Below are 24,834 nucleotides of genomic sequence, written 5' to 3'. Positions count from 1 at the left end.
GAAGAAACTGAGACTCTGGGAGATTAACTGCTTTGTCCAAGGCCCAGCCCTATGAGGGGCAGAGCTGAGCCTGCACCAGTTGTCTCTGATGGCAGATCAGGCAGTTTCTCCTATCTCCACCATACCGAGGGGTAGGGTGCCAGGCCCTGAATCAGAACATGCCCACATGCAAACTGGAACTCTGTGAGTGAGGCCAGTCTGAGCGAGAGACAGAGACGGAAGTCAGGTGCCTGGGGGTCCATGCTGGACAAACAGCTGGAAGCAGCGGGCAGCATTGGAGTCACCTGGCACCAGTTCCTGGGCTGGTGGCTGGGCTAGCCATGCAACCCCAGAGAGAAGGGACCCTGCTCCCAGGCTCCCCCGGGGCTCCCAGCAGCTCCCCAGCCTCTCCAGGTGCACTGGCCTCTTCTAATGCCATTTTAATTGCACATTTAAATGCAACCTGCCATCTTCCACTGGGGGAGTGAGGCTCCTCGTTAACCTCTGCCAAGCAGTGAAGAGCCCGGCAGAGACTCGGATGATTGTCTCTTCCCCTCTTTCCCTCCCTCCGTCTCTCCTAATCTCCCCTCCCCAGCTCGTTTTCATCTCGGAGTTAATAAGAGATTTGAATGAGTTCTCTGAGTTCGGAGGGCTGTCCCTTCAGCCTGTTGCTATAGTAATTTTCCACAGCTCCAAACCCATGTATGTCTGTGTGCATATCCCCAACTCACACACACACACTCGAACACAGAATTGTTCTCTTTTCTTCATTTTCTTTTTCCTTCTCTATGGGGCTATGATCAATGAAGTCATCAAGGATGGAAAAGCCCCTCCAAGTTTCAGGGCACAAGAGATACAGGCTGAGTCATCTCAGGGAAGGTGGGAGTAAGAGAGGGAGTTAGCTGTCCCCACCCCCCATACCCCCAACCCCAGCCTCCTTGCAGAGGACAGGTCAGACTGCACACTTCCGACGTTTCTGCCTGCGGTAGCTGGAGTACCTGCTCAGCCCCAAGGTAGAAGCCTTTTAGGGTCAGCCCTTGCCTGGGAATATTTTATGGCTCCCAGCATCCATGGTTGAGCTCTTTTCTTTTTTTGTTAATAATACATCCAGATCATTGTTGAACTTTTGGAAAGTACAGCAAAACACATGGAAGAAAATAAAAACCATTCACATTTCCATCACCCAGAGATAACCACTGTTGAATTTTGGTGTCTATCCTTTTTGCCTTTATAGACACATTTTTTTTCTTTTCCAGAATTATTGTCATACCACACATACTCTTCTGCAGCCTGCTTTTTTTCTCTTAATTATACACCATGCATTTTTCGCATGTCGTTATGTATTTTTCTACAAGTATTTTAATGGCAACATCATTTCCTATCATATGGATGTACCATAATTTATTTAACCATCCCTTCATTGTCAGAGATACTAGTTGTTTTCAATCTTTGCTATAATAAATAATGCTGGGATGCACATCTTGGTACATAAATCTTTATGCACATTCATGCATATTTCTTAGCATAAATTTCCAGAAGTGGGATTACTGAGTTAAAGGTATGCATGCTTTTAAGAATTTTGATATGATTTGCCAGATTGCCTTTTAGAAAGGCCATAACTATTTACACTCCTACCAGCAGAATATAGGTGTCTTATAGCACCCTTGCCAATACTGGGTCTTTTCATTAAAAACTATTTTAATTTTTTTTATGAGTTGCTTTTGAAGGAAACTCTGCTTGTAATGATCATTATGAGCAAACAGTTCTGCTGGGTGGCCAGTGGCAGGCTTCCCTGAGGCCATCTATTGGCCTCAACTCTAGTGACCTTGGCACCAAATCCATCAGTGACCAGTGAGGCCTCAGGAAACCCTGATGCCTTCATCTCCATTTGATTCCTAGTGGCCCCAGGGGGCTAGGCCAGGCAGGCTGTGCATCAGGACTGGATTCAGTCCACATACTTCCCTGGGGCTCCACGTTCCTCCTTTGCAGGGGTTACAACACCGCCTTGAGCGGCCTCAGGGAGGATGCACTCCGTGTGGGAAGCGGTGTGAGCAGAGAGCACAGGGAGCTCCTGGGAGGCTTGCCATGCACGTGGGAGCCTGGCCCCCGAGTGTGGCCGAGCTCTGCTGTCTCTTGATTTCAGGAGGATTTGCAGAGTAATCCCCTACTTTATTGAGTGGCTGTTCCAGCAACGAACTCCATGTTTACTGAGAATTCAGGTCTTAAAAACCAAGGATCTCTTGTCTTCAATCTTTAGGACAGCAGATTTCGCAAAATGGGTTTTAACCACTGGCGGTGCCCTCTCCCAGCCCCCAGCCCCCAGCCCATCCCTGTAACCAGGGGGCTCTCATTGGCCTAGGCGGTGGTGAGAGGCAAAGGCACTATTATATGGACAGTGTGGGAGGGGATGGACATCATGCCATCCCATCCTCTTGGAAGTGGAGGAGGAAAGGTAGCTTTTCTGAGGCTTTGTGGAGCCTCACACAGGAGGCCTTGAGCTCCGTTGTGACCTCATGCACTCTTGCCCCTGTCACCAAGCTCTTCTGCACATCAGTTTCCCATTGGAATGCTGGTGATATAATTACCCCAGCCTGTTCTCCAAGGAGCCTGTGAGCCTTCTTGTAAGAATGTTTACAAAGTTATTGGAGTTCCTTGGGAGACAGACACTGTGTAAGAGGAAAATGTCATCATCCCTGGTCTTGTTTCTCCCCCACGCACCTCAATAGTCATGACATAAACGGTTTCCCAGTGGCTGCAGGATACATTATGAAAATCTAGCTGACTGTCAGGATAGAAGAGGGCCCTGGGGAGAGCTGGGCTCATTATTTATCTGATCTACTTGTCGGTTTCTATAGCACCTGTCACACTCAGAGCCAGGCACACTGACAGGAAAGGTTGGTGAGGGGTATTTATGATGGCTACAAAGATCTGACAAAAAGGAGGCTGTTCTGAAGTGGCAGTTCTCAATGGTGGGATGATGACACACTGGTGTGCTGTGACCAAGGGTGAGGCATGTCACAAGTGACTCGTTCCTTACTACTAATAAAGGACCAAAGTTTGCAAATGATTCACTTGTTCCCTATGTTACCGCAGAATCAAGAATACTCGTAGGATTCTCGCTCCCTCACGTTCTGTCAGATGTGGAGTCAATTTGGGAATTGCCTTCAACCCACAGACTCTCCTGTCTGTGCCTCCGCCCCTAAGAGAGTTGTCACTAGTTCCATCTGTGTCACAGTCTCCCAGGGGGAGTAGAATTTGGTCAAAAGCACTGAAATTAGGCAGCCTGGCTTTAATTTCATCTTTTCCAGCTATGAGTTGTGTGATCTTGTACTGGTTCCATAGCCTTTTAGTGTTTGAATTTCCCCAGCTGTCAAATGGGAGGAGGAGGAGGAATGACAGTCCCTACGTCATCGAGTTAGCCCAAGTAAAATGCTTTCTAGTGCTTGGCACATACGAACAGTGGGTACGTGTTTGCCATTGTTATTGTTAATGGTTTTGGAGATAATGACTATAGTCTGTTTTATTATTTGCTTCATTTCCTTTAAAGTCAATTTGTTTTCCATGATATCGGTTGTATCCGCGGGAATGTGTTGTGCATGAGAACGTCAGCTACTATGAGTGTTACTGCGGGGGGAGCGGGGTGGAGGTGGAGAGACCCTACTCTAGAGGCCAGTGTTTCTGTGCTCCATCCTCCAAGGTCGAGGGCAACATAAGAACCAATGAAGATGTTCTACTCTTCCTGGCGCCGAAGAGTGGTGCGCTAGACAAATGGCAGACACGTGGAGCTCTCGCTACTCATTTGCTTCCAGTGGGTTCTTGTTTTCCTCTCTAATCTCCTTCTCTTCCCTTTGCAGGCAGCAGAACTAGGGATGGTGTCAGCCTATTACACATACATCTTCACTAATCTGGTAAGACATTTTCACAGCTCACCTCCCTGGCACAGAGAGTGTCATTAATTAGGGTCAGTGGGGTGTGACGGAATGAAGCCCAGGAGATGGGGAGTAGGGAAAATAGAAGCGGAGGAGCAGAAGCCGGCCAGCGAGGCAGGGCGTCCTAGAAATGTGGAAGTCCAAGAGCCACTGGGATTCCCATGCCAATAATTCTTTGCCTTGGGAGAATGTGAATTTGGAGAGTCTAATGCCCCCATTCAAAAGGCACCAGCTACATAGCACTGATTCCTCTGATGGTTGAGTCTCCTTGCTAGGTCCAGTTACTGGCCTGCAGGCCTGTCTCTGCATTGCCAGACCCCTGTGCTGACTCAGAAGTAGGACAGCTAGAGCACAAGTGCTCGTGTCCCACCGCGTTATAACTTGATGCACCTCCAGAGGCCATCTTTGCCAAATCCCCTTATTTTGCAGATGATAAAACAGGTCTGTAGAAATTTTATTAAGTCAGGTTGGAGCCGTGGCTTTGCCACACACCAGCTGGGTGCCCTTCAACAAGCACCAGGCCTTGATTTCTGTATCTGTGAAACGGGGGTAAGGACAGCTATGTCATGGAGTTGCGGTAATTTTGAAATGATGTGATTTAATCTGTGTGGAAGTGTTTTGAAAACGTAAAGCTTTAAGGAACATGAGAGGTCGCCATGAAGTATAGACACACTCAATTAGAGAGCAGAAAGAACCTCAGAGAACAGGTTTAAAAAAATTTTGTTACTTTTTATTTTGAAATAATTATAGTCATAGGAAGATATTATGGAAGGGTACCATGTACCTTTAACCCAATTTTCTCCAGTGGTTACATCTTACGTAATTACAACATACTGTTAAAACTATTTCATCACAGCAACGATGTCCCTCATGCTGCCATTTTACAGTCACACCCACCACCCTTCTCCCCACCATCCCTAACCTCTAGCAATCACTAGTCTGTTCTCTATTTCTATGATTTTACAATTTCGAGAATATTCTGTAAGTGGAATCATACAGTCCATGACCTTTCGAGGTGAAATTCTTCACTCAGCATAATGCCCCTGAGATCCAGCCAAGCTGTTGCATGAATCAATAGTTTGTTCCTTGTTATTGCTGAGTCGTATTTCTTGGTGTCGACGCACCACAGTTTGCTTAACTGCTACCTCTTGAGAGAGATTTTGGTTGTTTCCAGTTTTTGCCTATTACAAATAGAGCTGTTATAAACAATCATTCAGAGAAGAAGTTTATTTTATTTTATAAACGTATGAGATGTCCAGTTCACTTAACTAGGTGGCCCTTCGTCCAGACGTGCTTCTGATACAACAGGCACTGGGCCAGGGGTTAGAGATTGAAATGGGAATAAGCAACTAAGTCCACCTTGAAAATTTCAACTCAAAGTACCTATTGCAGTGCAAAGTGGTAAATTCTGGTAGACATGTATACACAGCGGTCTGGACCCTAGAGCGGGAGCTGCATTCTCAGCCTGGGGCAGGCAGGAAATGCTTCCCCCAAGAAGGGGCCATGAAGCTACGCCCCGAGAGATGGGTAGGGTTTTTGTAGAGAAACAAAGAAAGGAAGAGCATTCCAGAATAGGGAACAGCATATCCACATTCTTGGAGATTTGAAGTACCTGGCATGTCCAGAAACAGTGAGTCACTTTCGACTTATGGGCTGCTCCAGGATGGGCACGTCAGTTAATTATTATTCATTTATCTATTTACATCCATCCTGGGAAGTAACCTAGTTAGAGGATTTAAGGCAGATGTTGATTAATTTTAAGATTTTTGATAAGTTAGGGAGCAGCATTCGACCTCACAGATTTGACTCTTAAATCTTAAAATGAAAAAGGTTGGGCTGGCCCTGTGGCATAGTGGTTAAATTTGTGCACTCAGCCTTGGCAGACTGGGGCTTGCGGGTTTGGATCCTGGGCACGGACCTACATACTGCTCATCAAGCCACTCTGTGGCGGCATCCCACATAAAAAATAGAGGGAGACTGACAACAGTTGTTAGCTCAGGGCCAATCATCCTCACCAAAAAAAAAAAAAAAGAAGAAGAAAGAAAGAAAGAAAGGAAAAAGATTACCTAGAAGTTAAGACTCTCTTGGTCAACATATGTGATAGGGTAACCTAGGAGATGGTGCAGTGTCCCTCCCTGGATTTAGGGACCAGGTCTCCTGAAATGTCCTGTGTGGTTGAGGAGATGCCTGCCCAAAGAGACAGGGTGGGACTCTGTGATCCTTGTTCCTCTCCAGCTCTGGGTTTCTATGACGAGCCCTTTCTTGGGGCTACTGTGGAGTTGTGAACCCTGAAGCGTCCTCCAGGCCTTTGCTCTCAGAGCTGAGCTCCTTAGAGGAATCCAGTGTAGCCTCCTTTCTGGTACAGGGACTCCCTCCACAGCAGGCTCACCAGAGAGCCGTTCAGCCGTCGCCTAGCTCGCCACCACCACAAAACTGCCTGCTCATTGTTGGAATTTTTAAACTGAAGTCTAGCACGCATATAGAAGACCCCACAAAGCGTATGTGCTCAGCTTAATGAACATTGTCCAAGTGAGCACACCTGTGTAAGCAGCACCCGGATCCAGAAACAGAACATTACTAGCACCCCAGAAATTGCCTTCGTGCCCCATCCTAGTCACTGCCCCTCAAAATGTAAAACAGAAGGAACTACTTTGTTTGTTTATTTATTTATTTTTTCCTCTCTAGCACTGCCGCTGTAAATCAGAGCATTAACACGTGAAAGGGGAGAAAAGGCTTCGACTATTCCCCGAGCAGTGCAAAAGCATTTGCTTAAAGCGAGGAGGCATCTGGGGAAGCCCTGGCAGGCTGGCAGAAGAGTAAAGAGAGATTAAAGTGCAGTGTGTTCCATGTGGGGAGCCTGGGAGGTGGAGGGGAGGAGTGGGAGAGGCAGGCCAGGGCCCGTCTGCCTCATGCCAGCCTGCCAGGGATGCGCCCCACATATGGCAGCCATGGCAGCTGAGGAGGGAGAGGCTGGGCAGCAAGGAGACATGGGGTCACTTACCAGATGGAAGGAGGTCACTGATTTGGAATCTGTGTTCGCTGGATGGTGACCAGACTGAGGTGGAATTGCTTGGCTCGGAGATTTTTAGGAAAGCAGCACTCACACTGTATACCACCACTGCCTCTTCTCAGAAATGATAGTATTGACAGCGATGGTTAATCTGGTGGGAAAAGCACTGGTCTGGGAAGTCAGGAGATCAAGTCCCCACACTACTTTACACTCACTGTGTGACTTTGGAGCAATCACACTGACTCTCTGAGCCCCAGTTTTCTCATTTGTAAAATGGGGATAATGAAATCGTACAAGGTGGTTGTGAGGATAAGTAACAATGCGTTATAAATTGCAAAGTACTGTATGTTTCTAAGGCATTGTAATTTTTTTTTTTTAACAACACTATGACACTTCCAGTTTTCAAAGAGCTTTTCTCCTTTTCGGATGGGCACGAAATGAGATGCGCTCTCGGAGCAGGCCTCAGTCAGAGAGTTCTTTGAACCTGGAATTAACAAGATTCACACAGTTAGTAATTTTGCAAGGGGAAATCAGAGAAGTAACTGCGTGAATGCTGATGGCTGAATAAAGAAAAATTAGAGAAATTAGAAGCAGAGCCATTGCAAAAATCATGCCATGAGAGAATATTCTGGAAGCCTCTCATTAGTGCTTTGTCTTTCTGGAAGGGACAGGCGTCTATTAGGCATAAAGAAACTGCTTTGAAGCCCACTCTCCCTGCCCACTTGGAGTTGGAATCTTGGGCCGTGAGGGGGTGCTTCACACAGAGGGTAGTCAGTTACCCTCTGTGCTTCTCCGGTCCCATCCCCCCAGTTACAGATGCCGCCCAGGCTTGAACTCTTATTTATTCCTTCTGTGAATTCCTCAGGGACCCCCATCATGTCCCATCTCTCTGAATTCTGCCGCATTGATGCAGCAAGTGCTCAGATTAGCTTTTTGAGAGCCAGCACAGTGAGCCAGAAAGGCACAGGCCGTGGCATTAGGTGGACATGACTTGGAATTCTAGTTGGGCTAGCTACCAGCTATGTGATCTTGTGCAAGTTTCTTAACCTCTCTGAGCCTCAACAACCTCATCTGTAAGTGGACACTAATAATACCTGCCTCAGGAGATAATATCCACACAGCAAACTGGCTCACAATACGAGTTTGGTAAAGGGAGGGTAAAAGTCCTATTTCTGCTTCCCATGTGTTCAAAGGAACGGGGGATATTTATTATGCTGCCCAGCCTCTCATGGCCTGTAAAAGTGACTCCTAAAATGCCATTTTATTTATTTCCGGAGAATGAATAGAGCTAGGTAGTTCAGTTATTGTGCACGACTGAACTGACCATCGTGGGGTTTGTTTGTGTCGGTTATTACTGACTAATTGATTGAGTCCCCACCTCAGTTGCATCCAGCCATTAAGAAGGCTGATTGATTTGGGGCATCTGTAATAAATGAATTAGATTGATTCCAGAGTCAATCACTTGATCACTCATTACCAGAGTTGGGACCAAATATCCATCACGAGTCGAACTTCTAAACCATCAATTCCTTTGACTCTATAGAAACACAGTTTCTTTCCCCATCAGGGTCTGGCCAGTAGGGAGAGTAAGTGTGCTGGCCCTGAGCTTTGGCTGGTGGGGATGACTCATGCAAGGAGAGGAACTGAGCCAGAGAGAGCTGAGGCTGGCCAGGAGGGTCGTGCCGCTACCACAGGCAGAGCCAGGGGAGAAGCTGGACAGGTCCAGGGAAGAGCCAGGTCTGGGGGTCCAGTGGAAGCTGGGGCTCAGGGAGATGCCAGGCAATGAGAGGGACACTTCAGCAAGAGGAGGGAGAACCCATGTACAGGGACAGCCCATCTCCAGAAGAGAGGAAGAGGCTGCTGACAGGAAGTTTGTAGATGTCGAAGGTACACAGAGGACAGATCTCCCGGTCTTTTATGTATACATCTATTTCAAAATGGGATTTGGGGTAGTTTTTACTGGTGTCAGAGGTTTGATCAGTGAAACAACTTCTTGGCCTTGCTCCTGGTTCTAACGGGTCAGGACTCAGTCGAATGGGAGCAAGTCTCTGATTGACAGGTGGGAATGGGCCTTTGAAGGCATCTGGCTAAGGTGGGAGCCCCAGGCAAAGGGTCAGCTCCTGGGGCCCAAGCATGGTCTCTTTAATGGTAAACTGAGAGCCAGGGGATGTGCACTTGGCCAGAGATCTGGAGAGGAACCAGAAGGAAGCAGGTCCTGGTGATAGCCGAGGTAAGGAGTCAAGAGTCCAGGCTGAAGCGAGATGGACCAAATAAGGAAGAAAGCAAGGCACACAAGCAAAGTACTCTGCGAAGTCGCAAAAGACACAGATGCACAAGCAACCTGGAGAACTAATTCCTGCCTTTATCCAGATTTGTTTTTATTCGGGTAAAATATATACAACATAAGATTTGCCATTTTAACCATTTTTAAGTTTACAATTCAGTGGCATTAATTACATTCACAATGTTGTATGACGATCACCACTATCTATTTCTAAAACTTTTTCATCACACACAACAGAAACTCTATAACCATTAAGCAGTCACTCCTCATTCCCCATCCTCTCAGCCCCTAGTAACTTCTAGTCTGCTTTCTGTCTCTATGAATTTGCCTCTCCTAGATATTTCATATTCGTGGAATCATACCATATGTGTCATTTCGTGTCTAGCTTATTTCACTTAACATACTATTTTCTAGGTTCATCCATGTTACAGCATATATCAGAACTTTGTTCTTTTTTTTAACTTTTTTTTTATTGTGGTAAAATATATTAACGAAAAATTCAGGATTTTGGCTGTTTTTAAGTGACCATTGTAGGGGAGGAAGACATTTCCTCTTCCCAAATGGGGGTTCGTCTGGCCGGAGAACGAATTAAATTCACATGAGACAGAATAGCAAGAGAAAATTAAACAAAGCTTTATGAGGAACCATGGCCCGGGGCCTTTCTTCCCGAAGGAAGAAAGGGCACCGAAGAAGTGGGGTGCACAGAGTGGTTATATACCCCCAAACAGGGTGTTTCACATGTGATTGAAATGTCCCTCCACAATAGTCACGAGATTGCAAAGTGCTTGATGGACACAGCAGGTAGTGGTCTGCTCGGAGGGTGTAGCCGGAGGCAAGTCTATTGTCTGGAGCTGGGTGGTCACAGGTGAGCACAGCAATCAGTTCCTAGCCTAAGGAAAGATGCTTAATCCTTAAAGAAATGCCAAAGTTGGGAGGGGGAGGGAAGTTAGTTACAGGAGGTTACCAGACAAGCACAATAAAATGCAGATTTAAGTCCTTGCCTTTGGTATTGATTAAGAGTTTTTAGAGAGAAGGTCATCTCCTTTCTTCTTCCTGGTACAGAGAGGGAGGCACCTTTTACAGATAGAGATTTACCTTACAAATGTAAATGTGTCCTAACAAAGGGCAAGTTCCATTCCTCAGAGCCTTCTTCCCTGTCCCAGTTTATCAAAAGCAATCAGCCTCAAATAATCCTGATGCCAAAGAGACATATCTTGGGGTGGCCAATTCCAGGTCCCCACACCATTCAGTAGCAATAAGTATATTCACATTGTTGTGCAACCATCCTCACCATCCATCTTCAGAACTTTTGTCATCTTCCCAGAGTAAAATTTCATACCCATTTAACAATAACTCACTGTTCCCTCCTCCTTTCAGTCCCTGGCAACCACCATTCTACTTTCTGTTGCTATGAATTCACCTATTCTAAGTACCTCATGTAAATGAAATTATGCAATATGTGTCCTGTTGCGTCTTCCTTATTTCACGTAGTGTAGTGTCTTCAAGGGCCATCCATGTGTGAGAATTTCCTTCCTTTTTAAGGCTGGATAATAATGCATTGTATGTACATACCACATTTTGTTTATCCATTCATCCATCAATATGGACACTTGTGTTGCTTCCAACTCTTGGCTATTGTGAATAGTGCTGCTTTGAACATAAGTGTACAGATGTCTGTTGAAGTCCTTGCTTTCAATCCCTTTGGGTATATACCTGCAAGTGGAATTGCTGGATCATATGATAATTCTATGTTTAATGTTTGAGGAATAACCAAACTGTTTTCCACTGCACTATTTTTCATTCCCACCAGTAAGGTATAAGGGTTTGAGTTCCTCCACATCCTCACCAATGCTTGCTATTTTTTTGTTTTTATGACAATAGCCATCTTAATGAGTAGGCTGTGTTCAGATGTGTTTCTTATTTCTATTTGGAGTTTGCAAATTGAAAGCAACAAGACCACATGACTGAAGTTGAGAGTCCTGATTAAGAAGCTTTATAATGAGAAAGAAGCCAGTCTATGAAAACCCCAATCCTTAAGTCAGTCAGACCTGGTAAAAATCCCCAGTTCAGGAGCTTACTAGCTGTGTGCCCCCAAAACTCTTGGGAGCCTCAGTTTCCTCATATGTAAAATGTGAATAATAATATCTGTCTCAAAAAGTCTTGGTAAAATTAAAAATTAGTTGTTGATACCACCTTGTGTCTGAGAGGCCAGGAATGGGAAAAAATATAGAGGGTCAGACACAGCAGGGTTTATGGGCCAGGCCTTATGGCAGCGGCACATAGTATTTGTCCTCACAATTCCATTGGCTAAAACTCAGTCACGTGCCCACACCTCCCTGTAAGGGAGATTGGGAAATGTCATCTACCATGTGCCCAGGGAGAGGAGGCAATGGATGTGGTGACCCACTAGCAATATCTGCCACATTATTACATTATTAATCATCGTCACATCTCTTTCCTGTATGCTGGAAAAGCAATTAGCATTCTAACCCTGGCATGGCCATTTAGAGGCTAGCTGATCCTGTATATGAAAATTAGCACTTAGTGATGATGGCATCAGCTTTCTTCTAAAGGGTCTGTACCTGGAGTGCTCTTTTCTGGGGGGGCTGCTAGCCTGCCAGTCCTGCCTGGTTCTTCCAGGTGGGGCATGCACAGGACGGTTATGCATTCGCTGTGCTCGTTCTGCTCTTTAGTCTGGAAGGAGTCTCTGTCCTCCAGGCAGCTCTGGGTTTGGCTGGAGGAACCGTTGTTCTGCAAGACTGATGGAAGTTTGGATAGAGGACATGAAGCGTTAAGGGCCTTTGGGCAAAGCCCAGCCAGCCGCTGAGACAGCAGAGATGCTGTCTGCAGAAGAAAGGTGCAGGAGGAAGTGCAGTTTGAGCTAATAAATCTGGAAGGGTCATCCAGCTCCTAATGAACCCAGGGAGATTCGCAATCACTGCCTAATAGAAAAGATAAAATCACCCTAATCTATTGTCAGAGAGTGCAAATGGGCCCTGTGCCCAAGGAGGAAGCTGCCAGCTTGGGAGGGAGAAGCATGGAGATTTAAGGGTAAGGGTCAAAAGTCATGAAATGTCAGTGAAAGGTGGGGAATAATTGGGCACTGGAAGCCGGAGGCTGTGTGGTCTGTGGGCCACCTGGGCTGCCACAGGTATTGTAGGCGGCATGGCCAGCTGGATGCTGTGACCACCATCTTATTGCCAGGCCTCAGGTAGGGCCAGAGCTCCGTGCTCTTGGCACTGCCGCCATGCTGGAGGGCAGGCCGCCATTTGTGCCGTGTATATAAGGCAGCAGGCACCTTAGAGTTTTTCTCTTGGGGAATCTAGAGAGAAGGAGCCAAATGCTAAGTGTTGGAAGGCATGAGGAAGGGTTACACCATCAGGAGGCCTCAGCATGCAGAGGACGGGCAGTGAAGCAGCTGTGGCTTCTAGCTTCGGCCCCGCCACTACCCAGCGGGGTGACATAGTGATAAGCTGAATACCTTCTACACGCAAGGCTCTGTAATAAGTGCTTCTCAGTTATTTTCTCATTTACATCTCACACAACAACTCTGGCAGGAGGCATGGTTTTATCCCCATTTTAGAGATGAGCAAGCTGAGGCTCATAAAGTTTTTATATCTTGCTCAATATAGTGAAGCCAAATCATGAACCCAGGCAGGTAGCTCTTAACCACTTCACCCTACCGCATTTATCCCGGCAAGCATTTCTCCTCGCTGGGCTTCAGCTTCCTCATCTGAAAAGTTGAGGTTGCATTAGGTGATCTCTGAGGGTCTTTTCAGCCCTGGACTTATTCCATCCTACTCACTATTGGGGGCATTTCAATTCACAGCACCCTCGGGTTGGGAACGTTTCCTAGAGAGAGGGAAGCATGACCCATCGGCTTGGAGGGCCCGCACGGCCTGTGGAGCAGCTTCTGTTCAGCTCTTGTCTCCTTGGATTCCCAGCCTGTAGCCGGTTCCCAGTGAGTCCTGCAGAAATAACCCCTCCGTGCCCCAGTCTCTATCTTGTTGGGGCAGAATGGATATATGCAGCCAATTTTTCTCCCCTGGGTTCATGTTATTGTCAAGCAGACTGAGCCTTATGTTTATTTTTCTAAAGGTTTATCAGAGAGATTAGCCATAAGTAATTGAAATTGCTAAGATTATTACAGAAAGGGGAGCCAGGGCAGACTAGGAGGGAAGGAATTTATTTCAGAGGAAGTGAGCATGCTCACCATCCTCCTCTTCTGCTCCTTCCTTTGGGAATCAACCCTGCTCATTTTTCAGGTCTTACTTAAATGTTCCTTTCTTCCTCAAGGAGGTCTCCCCTGACACCCGACTAGGTTGAGTCCTTTGTTACACACTCTCATAGTGCCCTGTGTTTTGTATTTTGTATCATTCATCTCAAGTGGGAGTTTCTTCCTCTGTATCTGACCCTTCTGCCAGACTTTGAGCTTCATAATGGTGAGACTAAGTCTGGCTTGTCCATCACTGTAACCCCAGTGGCCTACGGGCACAGAGTGGGTTCTCAATAAGATATTTTGAGTGACTGAGTGGAGCAGTTCATAACATTATAGAGTTCCTGGACTAGGAGGGCTGGCCAGCTGAGATAGTTCATCTCCTTGAATCCAACAGGAATTCAGCTTGTCCTGACTCAGCCTATGAGCACAAAGGCCCGCAGCTCAGCCGGGAGGAGCTGGGCCCAGCCTGCCTTTTCCTGAGGACACCTGGGCACTTTCCTAGCCCACATCATGACTACTCAGTCTGGAATGTCCTCCTCCACTCTGGGCTGGACAGATTTAGAATTAAGGGTATGCAGGACCATGAACAGTAGGTTAGTTCAGGATCCCCAAGAGACAGAGTTTCACTGGGTTCTGATGAGTGAAGGCGGTGTCAAACCCTGATGCCAATAGTTGACACTGAGAATGATCGTTGAGGTAGGAAGAGGCAGAAGAGTGCAAGGACAGTCTGATTGGGCTGAGTGGCCTATCTGTCACCTGGGGCTGCTTTCTCCAGTGGCCACACCATGTCCAGGCCGGCCTTGGCCAAGTGGCCTCTTTAGGCCCGCACCTGGCACCTGACTCATGGAGCCAGAACCCAAAGTTCTTTGAAACTAAACCTCTCCTTCAGGTTTTCAAGGTCATTATGAAATTATCTAGTCCTTTCTGCTGTCTTTTTGGCTTGGCACGTGAGGTTGGGTGAGCCTCAGGACTATGTTGACACAGAGGATGGAAATATGGTTTAATGGAGGTAGGCAGGGCCTGAGATCACAGAGGACTTGAGTTTGAATCTGGGCCCTCCCATACATTAGATGTACATGCGGCACATTACTTAACCTAAGGGGGTCTCAGTTTTCCCTTTTGTAAAATGGGGTTAATAATTCTTATAACATTATTTTTCGAAGAACATGGAAAATTTCTAATCCTCAGTGGGCTGCTAGTAAACATTATTTTCCTTTCCTCCCTTCTTTCCCATTTCCCAGTTGAGTATTTCTATCCTTCTACGTCAGTTTTCTGATTTATTCCCTCTAGCTTTCCAAAACTCAAAGCTGTTAGCAGAAACATTTCAAAATTGGCCTCTGACCTCATTGGAACTACAGTTCCCAGGGTGCTTGAGCCTCTTCCATATCTTACAGTCTTTTACTGAAAGACACCACACACACACACACACACACACACACGCGCACATCTCCCTACACACACACAGACACACACTCCTACACACACGCACACAGAACTAGCCAACAGCTACAATCCATCAGATGGACAACTTTCTAGTGCCAGAGCAATTGATTCTAAAGTGTAGTTTATTGTAAAATTATTAAGACTATCCACATATTTCACCTTTATTGAGCCTTTTAGGAGAACCACTCTGCATAATCCAGTACACTTTGGTGAATAAATATGTTTTTAGTGCAACTAGGAAAAGAGTAATGAAGTGAAAGTTCCCCATGCGTCTGTCTGAGCTTCCAAGGTACCACCCCCACCAGATACAACCCTGAGCGGTGGCAGATCTGGCAGTGACAAATGTCTCCTAGGCGTACATGGGTACAACATCACCTTAAGGAGAAGCTGTTCCTCCCAAATTGTGCGCTCTGACTGCTAACCCTCCTGTTCGTGTTCTCTGAACTAGGCTATTGGTAGAGAGGGATGTCTTCAGAAGGAGGAATGGCAGGGAGAATTCGAAGGAAATTCAGGAGGCATTGACTGAAGAATTAGTCTTTGCATTTGCATTTGGGGAAACTGTGGTTGATGGCTAGAAGCTCTTTGGCCCCAGTTATAAGATTATAAAGTGGTTAGCCAACCATGATTAAGCAACTTACCTATGGGAAATGCTAAAATCAACTACACTTATTCAGCAAGCATTTATTAAGTGCCTACTGTGTGCTGGGGAGTACAAGCAGCAGGACGATGTGGCTTGAAGAGCACTCAGTCTATAAATGTGAGGTGTGGAAGCCCAGAGGAGGGAGCGTTTAGTGCTTCTTTGGGAGCTTGGAGAAAGGTTTACAGATATGGCTTCCTCTGAATCGTTTATTGCAGGATGGTTAGACATGAGAATGAGAGAGTGACGTGTTGGCAGAGGTAAGTCATGGGCCTGAGAAAGAGCTCAGTGCTTTCTGTGGCTGGAGCAAAGGGTGTGATGGAGAGAGGGCAACCAGAACCTGCAAAGGAAGGTGCAGGTCAGATGACATCCCATCTGCCCCACAAGGTTGCTGGACATTTTCAGCATTGGAGTTGGCACCAGCAGGTCCAAGGTCTATCTTGGCTGTCCCATTAACTGACCATGTGCCCTTGGACAAGTCCTTTTTCCTCTGGACATAAACTAGAGGATCTCCAGAGTCCTTTCAACTCTGAAATTCTGTTGGCTTCATGGATTGGATGAGTCTATAATAAATGACTGGATGAATTCTCCTGGCCAGCTTCTTTTCTGTGTGAAGTAGGTGACTTTCATCTTCATAGTTTTTCAGTGAGCTTGTCTGGCTTACTTGTCCATCCAGTGTCCTCCACTGTCCAGGTTCCCCAAGTGTGGCAGCACCCCTGTCTTGGGAGCTATCTGGGTCCCTCACTCCCCTTTGCCCACAAGTGCCTGTCTTGTGTCTTGTGCCCAGCCCATCACCTCCTCAACAGCCCTGATAGGTGATGGGTCTCCCCAGTCTCAAAATCTAATTCGTGCCAAGGTGTTAAGGGCTGATGACAACATTGAATTTGGGGGGATCTTTGAGAACATCTAACTAAATCTTATCATTTTATGGTTGTGGAAAAATAACTGAAGTGGGAAAGTGTCTTGCCTAAGCTCCCACAGTGAGTCAGGAGCAGAGATTGGAGGTCTTCTGACCCATGTTCGACGCATTCCCTGGATCAACATTAACTGAGTACTTACTGTGCTGTGTGTCAGGGATGCAAAATGAATAAAGTCTGATCTTTGAAGAGGTCAGACCAGAGGGTGAGAGAAACCCAAACAGATTGTCGTAAATCACTGGGTTAAATAAAGTGATGAAGATATCCACAGAGCAATAGGGGACCATCAAAGAAGGGCCTCCGGCCTAGACTGGCAGGTTCCTAGAAAGCTTCCTGGTGGAGGCCAACACCCAACAGGCCTTCAAGAATCAACAGGAGTTAGCCAGGTGAAGAAGGGAGGTGGTAGGATGTTCTAAGTGAAGGAACACACAGTTTAATGCCTTAGACAACATTTGCTTTTTAACCAAGGCCTTAACCAAGGACTTGGATAGTATGGGAAATTGTGGAGCTGATGAGGAAGGTATTTTGGGGTGGGGAGAACCTTTCATAGCCTTCCCATTACTCCATACAGGCAGCCAACTGCCAGCTTCCCTGTCCTGTGTAAGGCAGGTGAAGAGGGCAGGCGTGAGTCTCAAATGGACCTTGGTTAATACCTTGATTGTGATGGTAGCTTGTCACAAATGCCTGAGATGCTCCACGCTCACTTGGATAGCTGTCAACAATTGTCCCACTTCAAGGTGATGGGCACCTCTGGCCTAAAGAGAGAATCTAAGCCAGGGCCGCCCTGGGCAAAAGCAGGGTGATTTGGCCAGCCGTATGGGTGAGGTGGCCCTGATGTGCCCATGATGCCAGCTACTAATCAGTATCTGATGGGCAAACTCTATTCTGCCAACTCAGGAGTCTGCCTCATCCCTTATCATGAAGCAGGCTCAGCCCGGACTGGCAGACTGGCCCCTTCTCTGCTCTTCCTCGTCGGTAGGGCCTTCCAACCCTGAGAGCTGAGAAAGGAGCAACTCCTTCCTGGAGAAAGACTGCTGCTGGGGCAGATGACAGTAGGCACAGGTACAGACCCAACTCTAAGATGCCAGGCGGTATAGATTAACTTCATCTGGAGCTCCAGGCAACCCTGGGCTGGCAGGGCTCATTTCTAATACTCTGTCCACCTGTTTTATTGCCACATCTACAGGTGGGCACTCCTTCCTCAGAGCTTCTGAAACTTCCCCTCTCCTTACTCTGATCGTACCTGGTACAGAGCTCTGGACCAATCAAACCACTACCTACATTGGCTGGCAGATGTGGGGCTGCTCACCAAGTCATGCTGGGCAAGGGAAGAGGAAAAGGCCTCGGAGATGGGACCCTCCCCTTGGCCAGCCCAGGTGAGCAGGCTGCAGGGGAGGCTTCTCCAAGAACTACCATATTTGAGATATCCATCTGTGCCCCTTCACCTGCTCTCTATCCACAGCAAGAGTTAGTCTCAGCTGGGACTGATTAATTAGTATATCTGAGGGGGTGGGGAAATGAGGCATTGTTGTCAATTATCCTGGAAGAAGAACCAGGCACCATTGCCAGGGATGCAGGATCACTGAAAATGGAAATTAGGCCTCTATCCGTCCCAGAGCTTGGGTTGGGGAGGAGGAGGCAAGCCCCTGGGCCTCCAAGTGAGCTCTGATTATTAGAGGTGAGGCAGGAGTTTCCAGATATACTTGATTCCTTACCGTAGGTGGCAGCGGGCGTGAAAGCAGAATGGGGATTACTAGGAAAATCAGTAGAAACTGAAGAAGCGTTCCATAGGGGGTGTTGAGACCCTGGCGGAGGTGAAGAAACTCTGCTTCGCATCGTAGGAACCAATTATCAGACAACCCCTTTGCTGACGTTTGACAAACGACATGACAGCGAACGTAGGTCCCAAGGGGCTCCCAGAACCGAGTTTGAGATATTTGCGTGCCATCCATTTAATAGAAGTTGAAACTCGTTGCTTGTATCTGCCCTCACACACACACGCACTCATACACACAAACTCTCACACCTACACCTGTGTGCGTTGCTGACTGGGTGCACCAGAGTGTGCATATGAAATAAATCAAATTGAAATGAGAATTAGACTCTGGGGACTACTCCTCTTCAATGTCTCAGGAAACATAATGGAAACGTGCTCCTCTGGCTGCCCAGGCCTCTGTCTAATAGAGCTTTGGGAGAAAGGAGACCTGCCTTGACCTCTGTCACAAATTTGTTAAGGATTCAGAAGTCCCATTAATTCAAAGAGGGATGCCTCAGCCTCCCCTTCTGCCCAGTGATCCAGCAATTCCCAACAAGCCACAATCGAGAGTCTGATAATAAAAATCTACCCATTTCCACAAGCTGGTATTGTCATAATAGTCACTGTCTGGTTCTGGATGCCAGCAGTGTACCAGACACCATACTTTATGTTCAAAACCTTTCATCTTCAAAATCTCACCGCAAGGTACGTGTTCAAGTTCTACAAAGCAGGAAAGTGAGGCCCAGAGAAGTTTGAGAGCCTTGTCTAAGGTTATGCAATCAGCAAGTGGTAGAGCTGAGAATTAGCCGTGACCACCCAGCCCACATCTTCTTATCAAACCCATCTCTCTTGCTCTTCTGTGCTGTATTACTTTTCTATTACTGTGTAACAAATTATCACAAAGTTAGCAACTTAAACCACCACCAGGTATTAGCTCAGAGTTCTGTAGGTCAGACGTCCAGCACAGCATGACTGGGCTCTCTGTTCAGGCTAAAATCAAGGTGTCGACCGGCCGTGCACACCTCTGGATGGAGCTCAGGGGCCGCTTCAGGCCTCATTCCTGTCGTTGGCAGAATTTACGGCCTTTTGATTGTAGGACTGAAATCTCTGTTTTCCTGCTAGCTCTTGTCTAGAGACAGCTCTCAGCATCTGGAGGCCACTGGGGTCCTTGCCCATGGTCTCTCCATCTCATCAATGGAGAGACTCCCTCTAGTCCGGTTCTTCTCCCATTTTGAATCTCTTTGGCTCCCTCCTCTGCAACCAGCCAAAGAAAACTGTTTTTAAAGGGCTCGTGTGCTTAGGTCAGGGCCACCTGGATAATCGCCCTCTTTTAAAGTCAGCCGTGCCGTGTAGTGTAGCCTAATCATGCAAGTAAAATTCCTCGTAGTCACAGTCCTGGGGATAATCTTAGAATCCTGCCTATTGCATGCGCCTACCATGTAAACTAGTTTCTTTCTTTTACTTCCTCCCCCGCCCCCTACCGCCTGGTGAAAGGATAAGCAAGGAGCCATCTAGCCAGGGAAGCAGGCGGAAGGCACTGAGACTCTAAGAGCAGGAAGTCACACATCCCCTGCTAATGTAGGTGACAGACCCAGGTCCTCTCTGCTGGCCCACTGTGGGCTCTGGGCAGGGTGCACCCCTCGGCTCCTGACAGTGGTCTGTAAACAAGCCCCTGAGGGAAGACTGAGAGCCAGAGCGAAGGGGGAGACTGAGGCCACTGGCGACTGCTGCAGCTACCACAGAGGCTCCCAGCCCTGAGGAATCTGGGCCCTGCTGAGAAGCATGTTTGGGACTTAATGAATGTTCGGAAAGTATAGGGAGGCTGAGAATAAAAGACATTATAGCAAATCATATTATTATTATTTATTATTATTATTACCTTATAAGTGCTATTGTATTACAAGCACCATTAGAAGTGGCAAGTGCTGTTATTATTAAGCAATCCAGCTTCTCTGTCCCCAGCACTGGGCTCCACTCAGTGTCAAAGGCATCAACAGCTCAATTAATCACCATCTGAGGCTTCCCACAGCCCCATGTTTGTGGTGCTGACAGCTCACATTCACAGCCCAGCGGTAAGTAGTATCCGTCCAGCTGAAGCCTCCAGCCATAACCTACATGGTGGAAGCCTCTCCTGTGAGTTTCAAAGCTGGATTGTTATCTTGGCTGAGAGTTGAGATCACCCTAAAACCATTCCTGATCATATCACTTTCTTACTTAAAACCCCTCAATAGCTCCCATTACCCTCAGGATAAAGTCCAAAGTCCTTACCGTGACTTATGCAGCCTCTTAAGACCTTACCTTTGGGCTTTGCCCTGCCCCCTGCCCCACCACCCACGGCTCACCCCAGCCACTCTAAGTGACTTGGGTTCCCTGAATTTATCACACACCCTTGCTCCTCTGGGGCTCTATGCATGCTGTCACTTCTGTCTGGGAAGCTCCTCCTCCCCCCCCTTCATCTGGCCAACTCTGTCATCTTTCAGGCCTCAGCCTGCAAGCAGCTCTCAGCTTAGGAAAGTCAACAGAAATGCTGAGAGAAGGGACTACCTTCATCGGTGCCCCAGCACTTGGCCTCACCACTCTTCAGGACTTGCCTCCTTGAGGACAAGGGTGGGGTTTGCTCATTGTTGTATTTCTAGTGCTGATCACAATGTGTGTTCTAGAAGAGATGCTTCCTTTTTTGGTGGAATGAATGAAGCAAAGTGGCCAAGATCTGAAAAATCTCCCATTATCTGTTTCCCTTGCACTCTGAGAAGCCACCTGAGAGCCCACTGGCCTGGGTCCTGATCCTGCCTCAGTTGCATACTCCTGAGTGATCTTGAGCCTGTGGGAGACAGTGAGATGCCCAGTCCCTGTGGGAGCCCATCATTTGGTCCTGCTGCAGAGATGGAGGCAGGCAGAGGCAGTAGGAGGCTGAGGCTTCTGATTGACAGCGTCACTCATCTTCCTCAACAACTTCTTGCACCCAGAGTGAGACTGGTGCAGGGGGGTGCGGATGGGGGGCTTGGGTTTCTATGTGCCTAAGGCTAATGAACTGGGACCTGGGAAGGGAGAGATTCTTACCTGATGTATAGGCAGGAGGCCTGATCATTGGATCCTGAGTGCAGCGGACCTCAGAGGTGAGGAATCGATGCCTCATAAAGGAATCAGGGCTGCAGAAAAGCAGTAGCTCTCCCCAGCCTAAGGGGAGAGCACAAAGTGCCCACCATTTCTCATGTCAGTTTGACCCACTGAGGTTTCAGCTTCACAGTTAATAACTACTTATTTAGTCCCAGAGGTACAGAACAGTCTTCTAAATACAAAATGAAGGCAGTCACAGCTGCTGGGGTGGAGGTGGAGACTTCTTCCCCATAGCATCGGCCTTCCTTTTCCTGGGACCAAATGACAGAAGGCTTTGTAAAGGTGGTTCCACTCTCAGCGGCGTTTGCAGGTGAACTTTAATTCATTTAATGAATGTATGTTGAGCACTTGCTAAGCACAGATGTGGGGTTAAGGTACAGGGAACAGAGCCAGGAACAAGACAGTATGGTCTGCTTTTGAAGTTCTGCTGGTAGAATCACATTGGGAAAGAAGAGCAGAGAAGGGACAGAATTTCTGGGAGGAATGGACAGGCATGTTCTAGTCCTAGGGATAAACAAATAGGAAACACGCAAGGAGAAGAATCCAGGAGAGCTGGGACCTGGGAGGTTTCATACCAGATCTCCCACTAAATGGAATTCACTGACAGGTATGAATTAGCCTCTCAGCTGCTGCTTTCTTCAAAGACCTATTCCACAAAAAGCAATCGCCCAGCTTGCAGAGAGCACCAGCTTTGATGCAGATAAATAGACAGGTACCTGGAGGGAGGGAGAGGATGTAAGGGTACCCAAGAGATTCTGGATTCCTGGTGGCTCCTGGGCTTTCCTGAGAAAAGGTCTAGGGCCTGGCCTCTACCATGCCTTGGGTCCAAAGGAAAAATGAATGGATCTAGCCATAAGAAAAGTCATGGGAAGTTGAGAGGTCCAGGCTATCCATAGGGTAAGATGAGGGACAGCCTGACAGGTGCTCCCTTCCTAAATTCATTCAGTCAACAGTCTTGACCTCTTTCCATAAGCTGTGCACCAGATAGATGCTGGTAATGTAAGTGCATTTGTCTCCAATAGCACCCGATCCTTGGCAGGTAGCTTTGAACAGACCCGTGTGATAAAAAGTTCTAAGTGATAATAGGTATACCTGTGAGGCAGTGGCCAGCTCTGCCTGACTTGGATGGTGGAGGAGGTCAAGGTGAAGAATGAGCAAAGGGGTAGACAGGGATCACAGCATAAAAAGACATGTATGGCTAGCTAAGGAGTCTGCTTTTGTCCTGTATGCAATAAGGAGCACTGGGAGGTGGTGAGGGATTCATGATCAAATGTGTAGTTTAGAAAGATCCCTCCAGCAATAGCACAGAAAAGGAACCTGGAGAATTACAAGACTGAAGAAAGGGAAGCCAGTTAGTTCATAGTCCAGGAATAAGCTGATGAAGATCAGAATGGAAGTAGAGGCAATGGGAATGGAGAGCAGGGGACAGATTCAAGAGATGTTAAGAAAGTAAAATGCTCTCCAACGACAAGGAATGAGTGCATGCACGTTGGCATGAATGAATGAGATGGGGAGCTTGAATGAATGAATGAATGTAAGAAGTAGAGGATTAGTTCCAAATTCTAGCCTGAACGACAGGTGGATAAGGCTCACCTTCACAGATGGGCAACCAAGGGAAGGGATCAGATTAGGGTGGAAAGATAAGGAGTTCACATGTAGGAGTGATATGGTCTCAAGAATACCTTCCATCATTCCAGCATCATAATAATGGCTTCAGAAATTGAAATCTTTTGGTGTTATCAGCACTCCTGGGGTGAGAACGTTAAAGGCTGTCCATCATTAACAACCTCAAGTGAAGGGTGCATGCATTTGAGTTTATACTGCTCCTGGTGACCTAGCCCAGTGCTGAGCCCACAGTAGGGAGGGATGGAGTAGTAAGCGCTGATCTTGATGCCAGGTACCCAGATCTTAATCCCACATCTGTGTTTTCAGCAAGACACTTAACTTCCAGGGACTCCAGTTTCTTCTTCCACCAAATGGGACTATGAACAAAACCTGTCCTGTCCACTCCAAGTGTGCTTGTGAGGACCAAGAGCGATTATGAAAGTGCCTTGTGAGCTACGTAGAGCCATGTTGATGCAAATAGTTAAAGTTATTTTACTCAATAATCAATTGATGTTTAATGAATGAAGTGTGGTCTGGGTGATATGAGGCTGCTAGCCTCCCCTCCCAGGCAGTTAGGGGCCGGGCTGAGCATGGAGCAGGGGCATCAAAGACTGAGTCTTGGGTGAAAGCAGCCGACAAGGAGGGGACTGTTTGAAATGCCGCTGTTAAGAATAAGAACCAGTTCTGGAGTGAAGGGTCTGCAAAGAGAGACAGTCAGAACCCGACTGGGGCCAGGTGGTGGAATTTGGAGAGATTCCCGACGTCACAGAGGCATCGGGATGGCGCCTTGTATAGGTTGCCCGTGGCCCTGGCAGGAAGGGAGCTGTTAAGGTTCTTAGGCCAACGGGGCTGAGGGCTTTATGCAGGAGCAGAGGGACCCACCTTTGTGGCACAATCCCAAAGGGTTTGGAAAGGCTCCCTCCCTGCACTGTCTCCTCATTGCCTGTTAACGATGCCAGAAAGTGTGCGCAAAATGCATTCCTCAAGCTATTTTATTGTTACTACTAATAAAACGAATAACTCCAGGAGTTCGTATCATACCTCCAGTCTATGTAACACTTTCTTAGATCTCTTTTAAGTCTCACAGCGACACTGTGAAGTGTTATTCTCCCATTTTGTAAAGAGGAAACTTGTCTAATTACAAGAGATAAAAATAAAAAGATTAAAAAATTTAAGGAACAAAGATTGGGTTTTGGAATATGGGATTTCAGTGAGGAAAATCTAGGACAAAATACCAATAGACAATATACGATTTTAAATGTTATAACTCTAAATCCATACCCGCTCTCTCCAGCACAATTACTCTCCTCGTCGTTTAATTAAACCAAAGAACCCGCTTTTGGTTTCGCTGTTTTCTGTCGGTGCCAGGGATGCAGCAATGAGGGAGACGGCCTGCAGGCCAGCAGGGAGCATGGTGGCTCCAATGATGGTGACGGTATGGAGGTTTGATTAGGGGTGGCTGAGGCTCCCGAGCAACTCTCAGCAGAAGCTGGCCAACTTCACGAAGCTGCCTTTGCCTGCCTGCTTCTCGACACAGCTTAGCCACACATGTCTTCCATTATATGGCATTTATTTCTAATTCCTCCCCACCTGCTGCACCTGGCGTTTGCTCGTATTCCTTCTCTGGGTTCTGCGTGCTGAACAGACATGGTGTGGGGCAAACCTCCACTCCCCCGTGTTCTCAAGATTGCTGTTTACTTGCTCACTCTGGAGCCTGCGCCAAGCCCCAGACTCCTTTGTAATTAAAATCCTTCTCATGCAGAGATTTAGTGGATGTTCCATAATCCCTTTACTCAGACCACCAGGGTTCATTTTGTCGCTGCAAATTGTCTCACTCATCTTCAAGTTGAGTTGCGTATTCTGAAATCAATTTTAACTCAGTTTTGCCAGCTTTTTTACAGCCCAATCACAGTGAACTCATAGGGCCCCTGGCCCTTG

At 47.1% G+C, this 24,834-nt stretch overlaps 1 protein-coding gene across 8 annotated transcripts in view; it reads left to right on the top strand.

Annotated features, from left to right (window-relative positions):
- The window catches only part of GRIK4 (glutamate ionotropic receptor kainate type subunit 4), a 411,821-nt gene that overhangs the window by 266,000 nt on the left and 120,987 nt on the right, over positions 1-24,834 (top strand). For all 8 annotated transcript variants that reach the window (XM_070490069.1, XM_044752710.2, XM_044752707.2 and 5 more), the window contains one exon: positions 3,834-3,887. In XM_070490069.1, the coding sequence (XP_070346170.1) occupies positions 3,834-3,887 (54 nt within the window). The remainder of the gene's footprint in view (positions 1-3,833; positions 3,888-24,834) is intronic.

The sequence above is a fragment of the Equus asinus genome, chromosome 20 (assembly GCF_041296235.1).
Source record: "Equus asinus isolate D_3611 breed Donkey chromosome 20, EquAss-T2T_v2, whole genome shotgun sequence".
Classification (NCBI taxonomy): domain Eukaryota; kingdom Metazoa; phylum Chordata; class Mammalia; order Perissodactyla; family Equidae; genus Equus; species Equus asinus.
The sequence above is the reverse complement of the archived record's forward strand: the minus strand, read 5'-3'. Positions and strand labels throughout refer to the sequence as shown.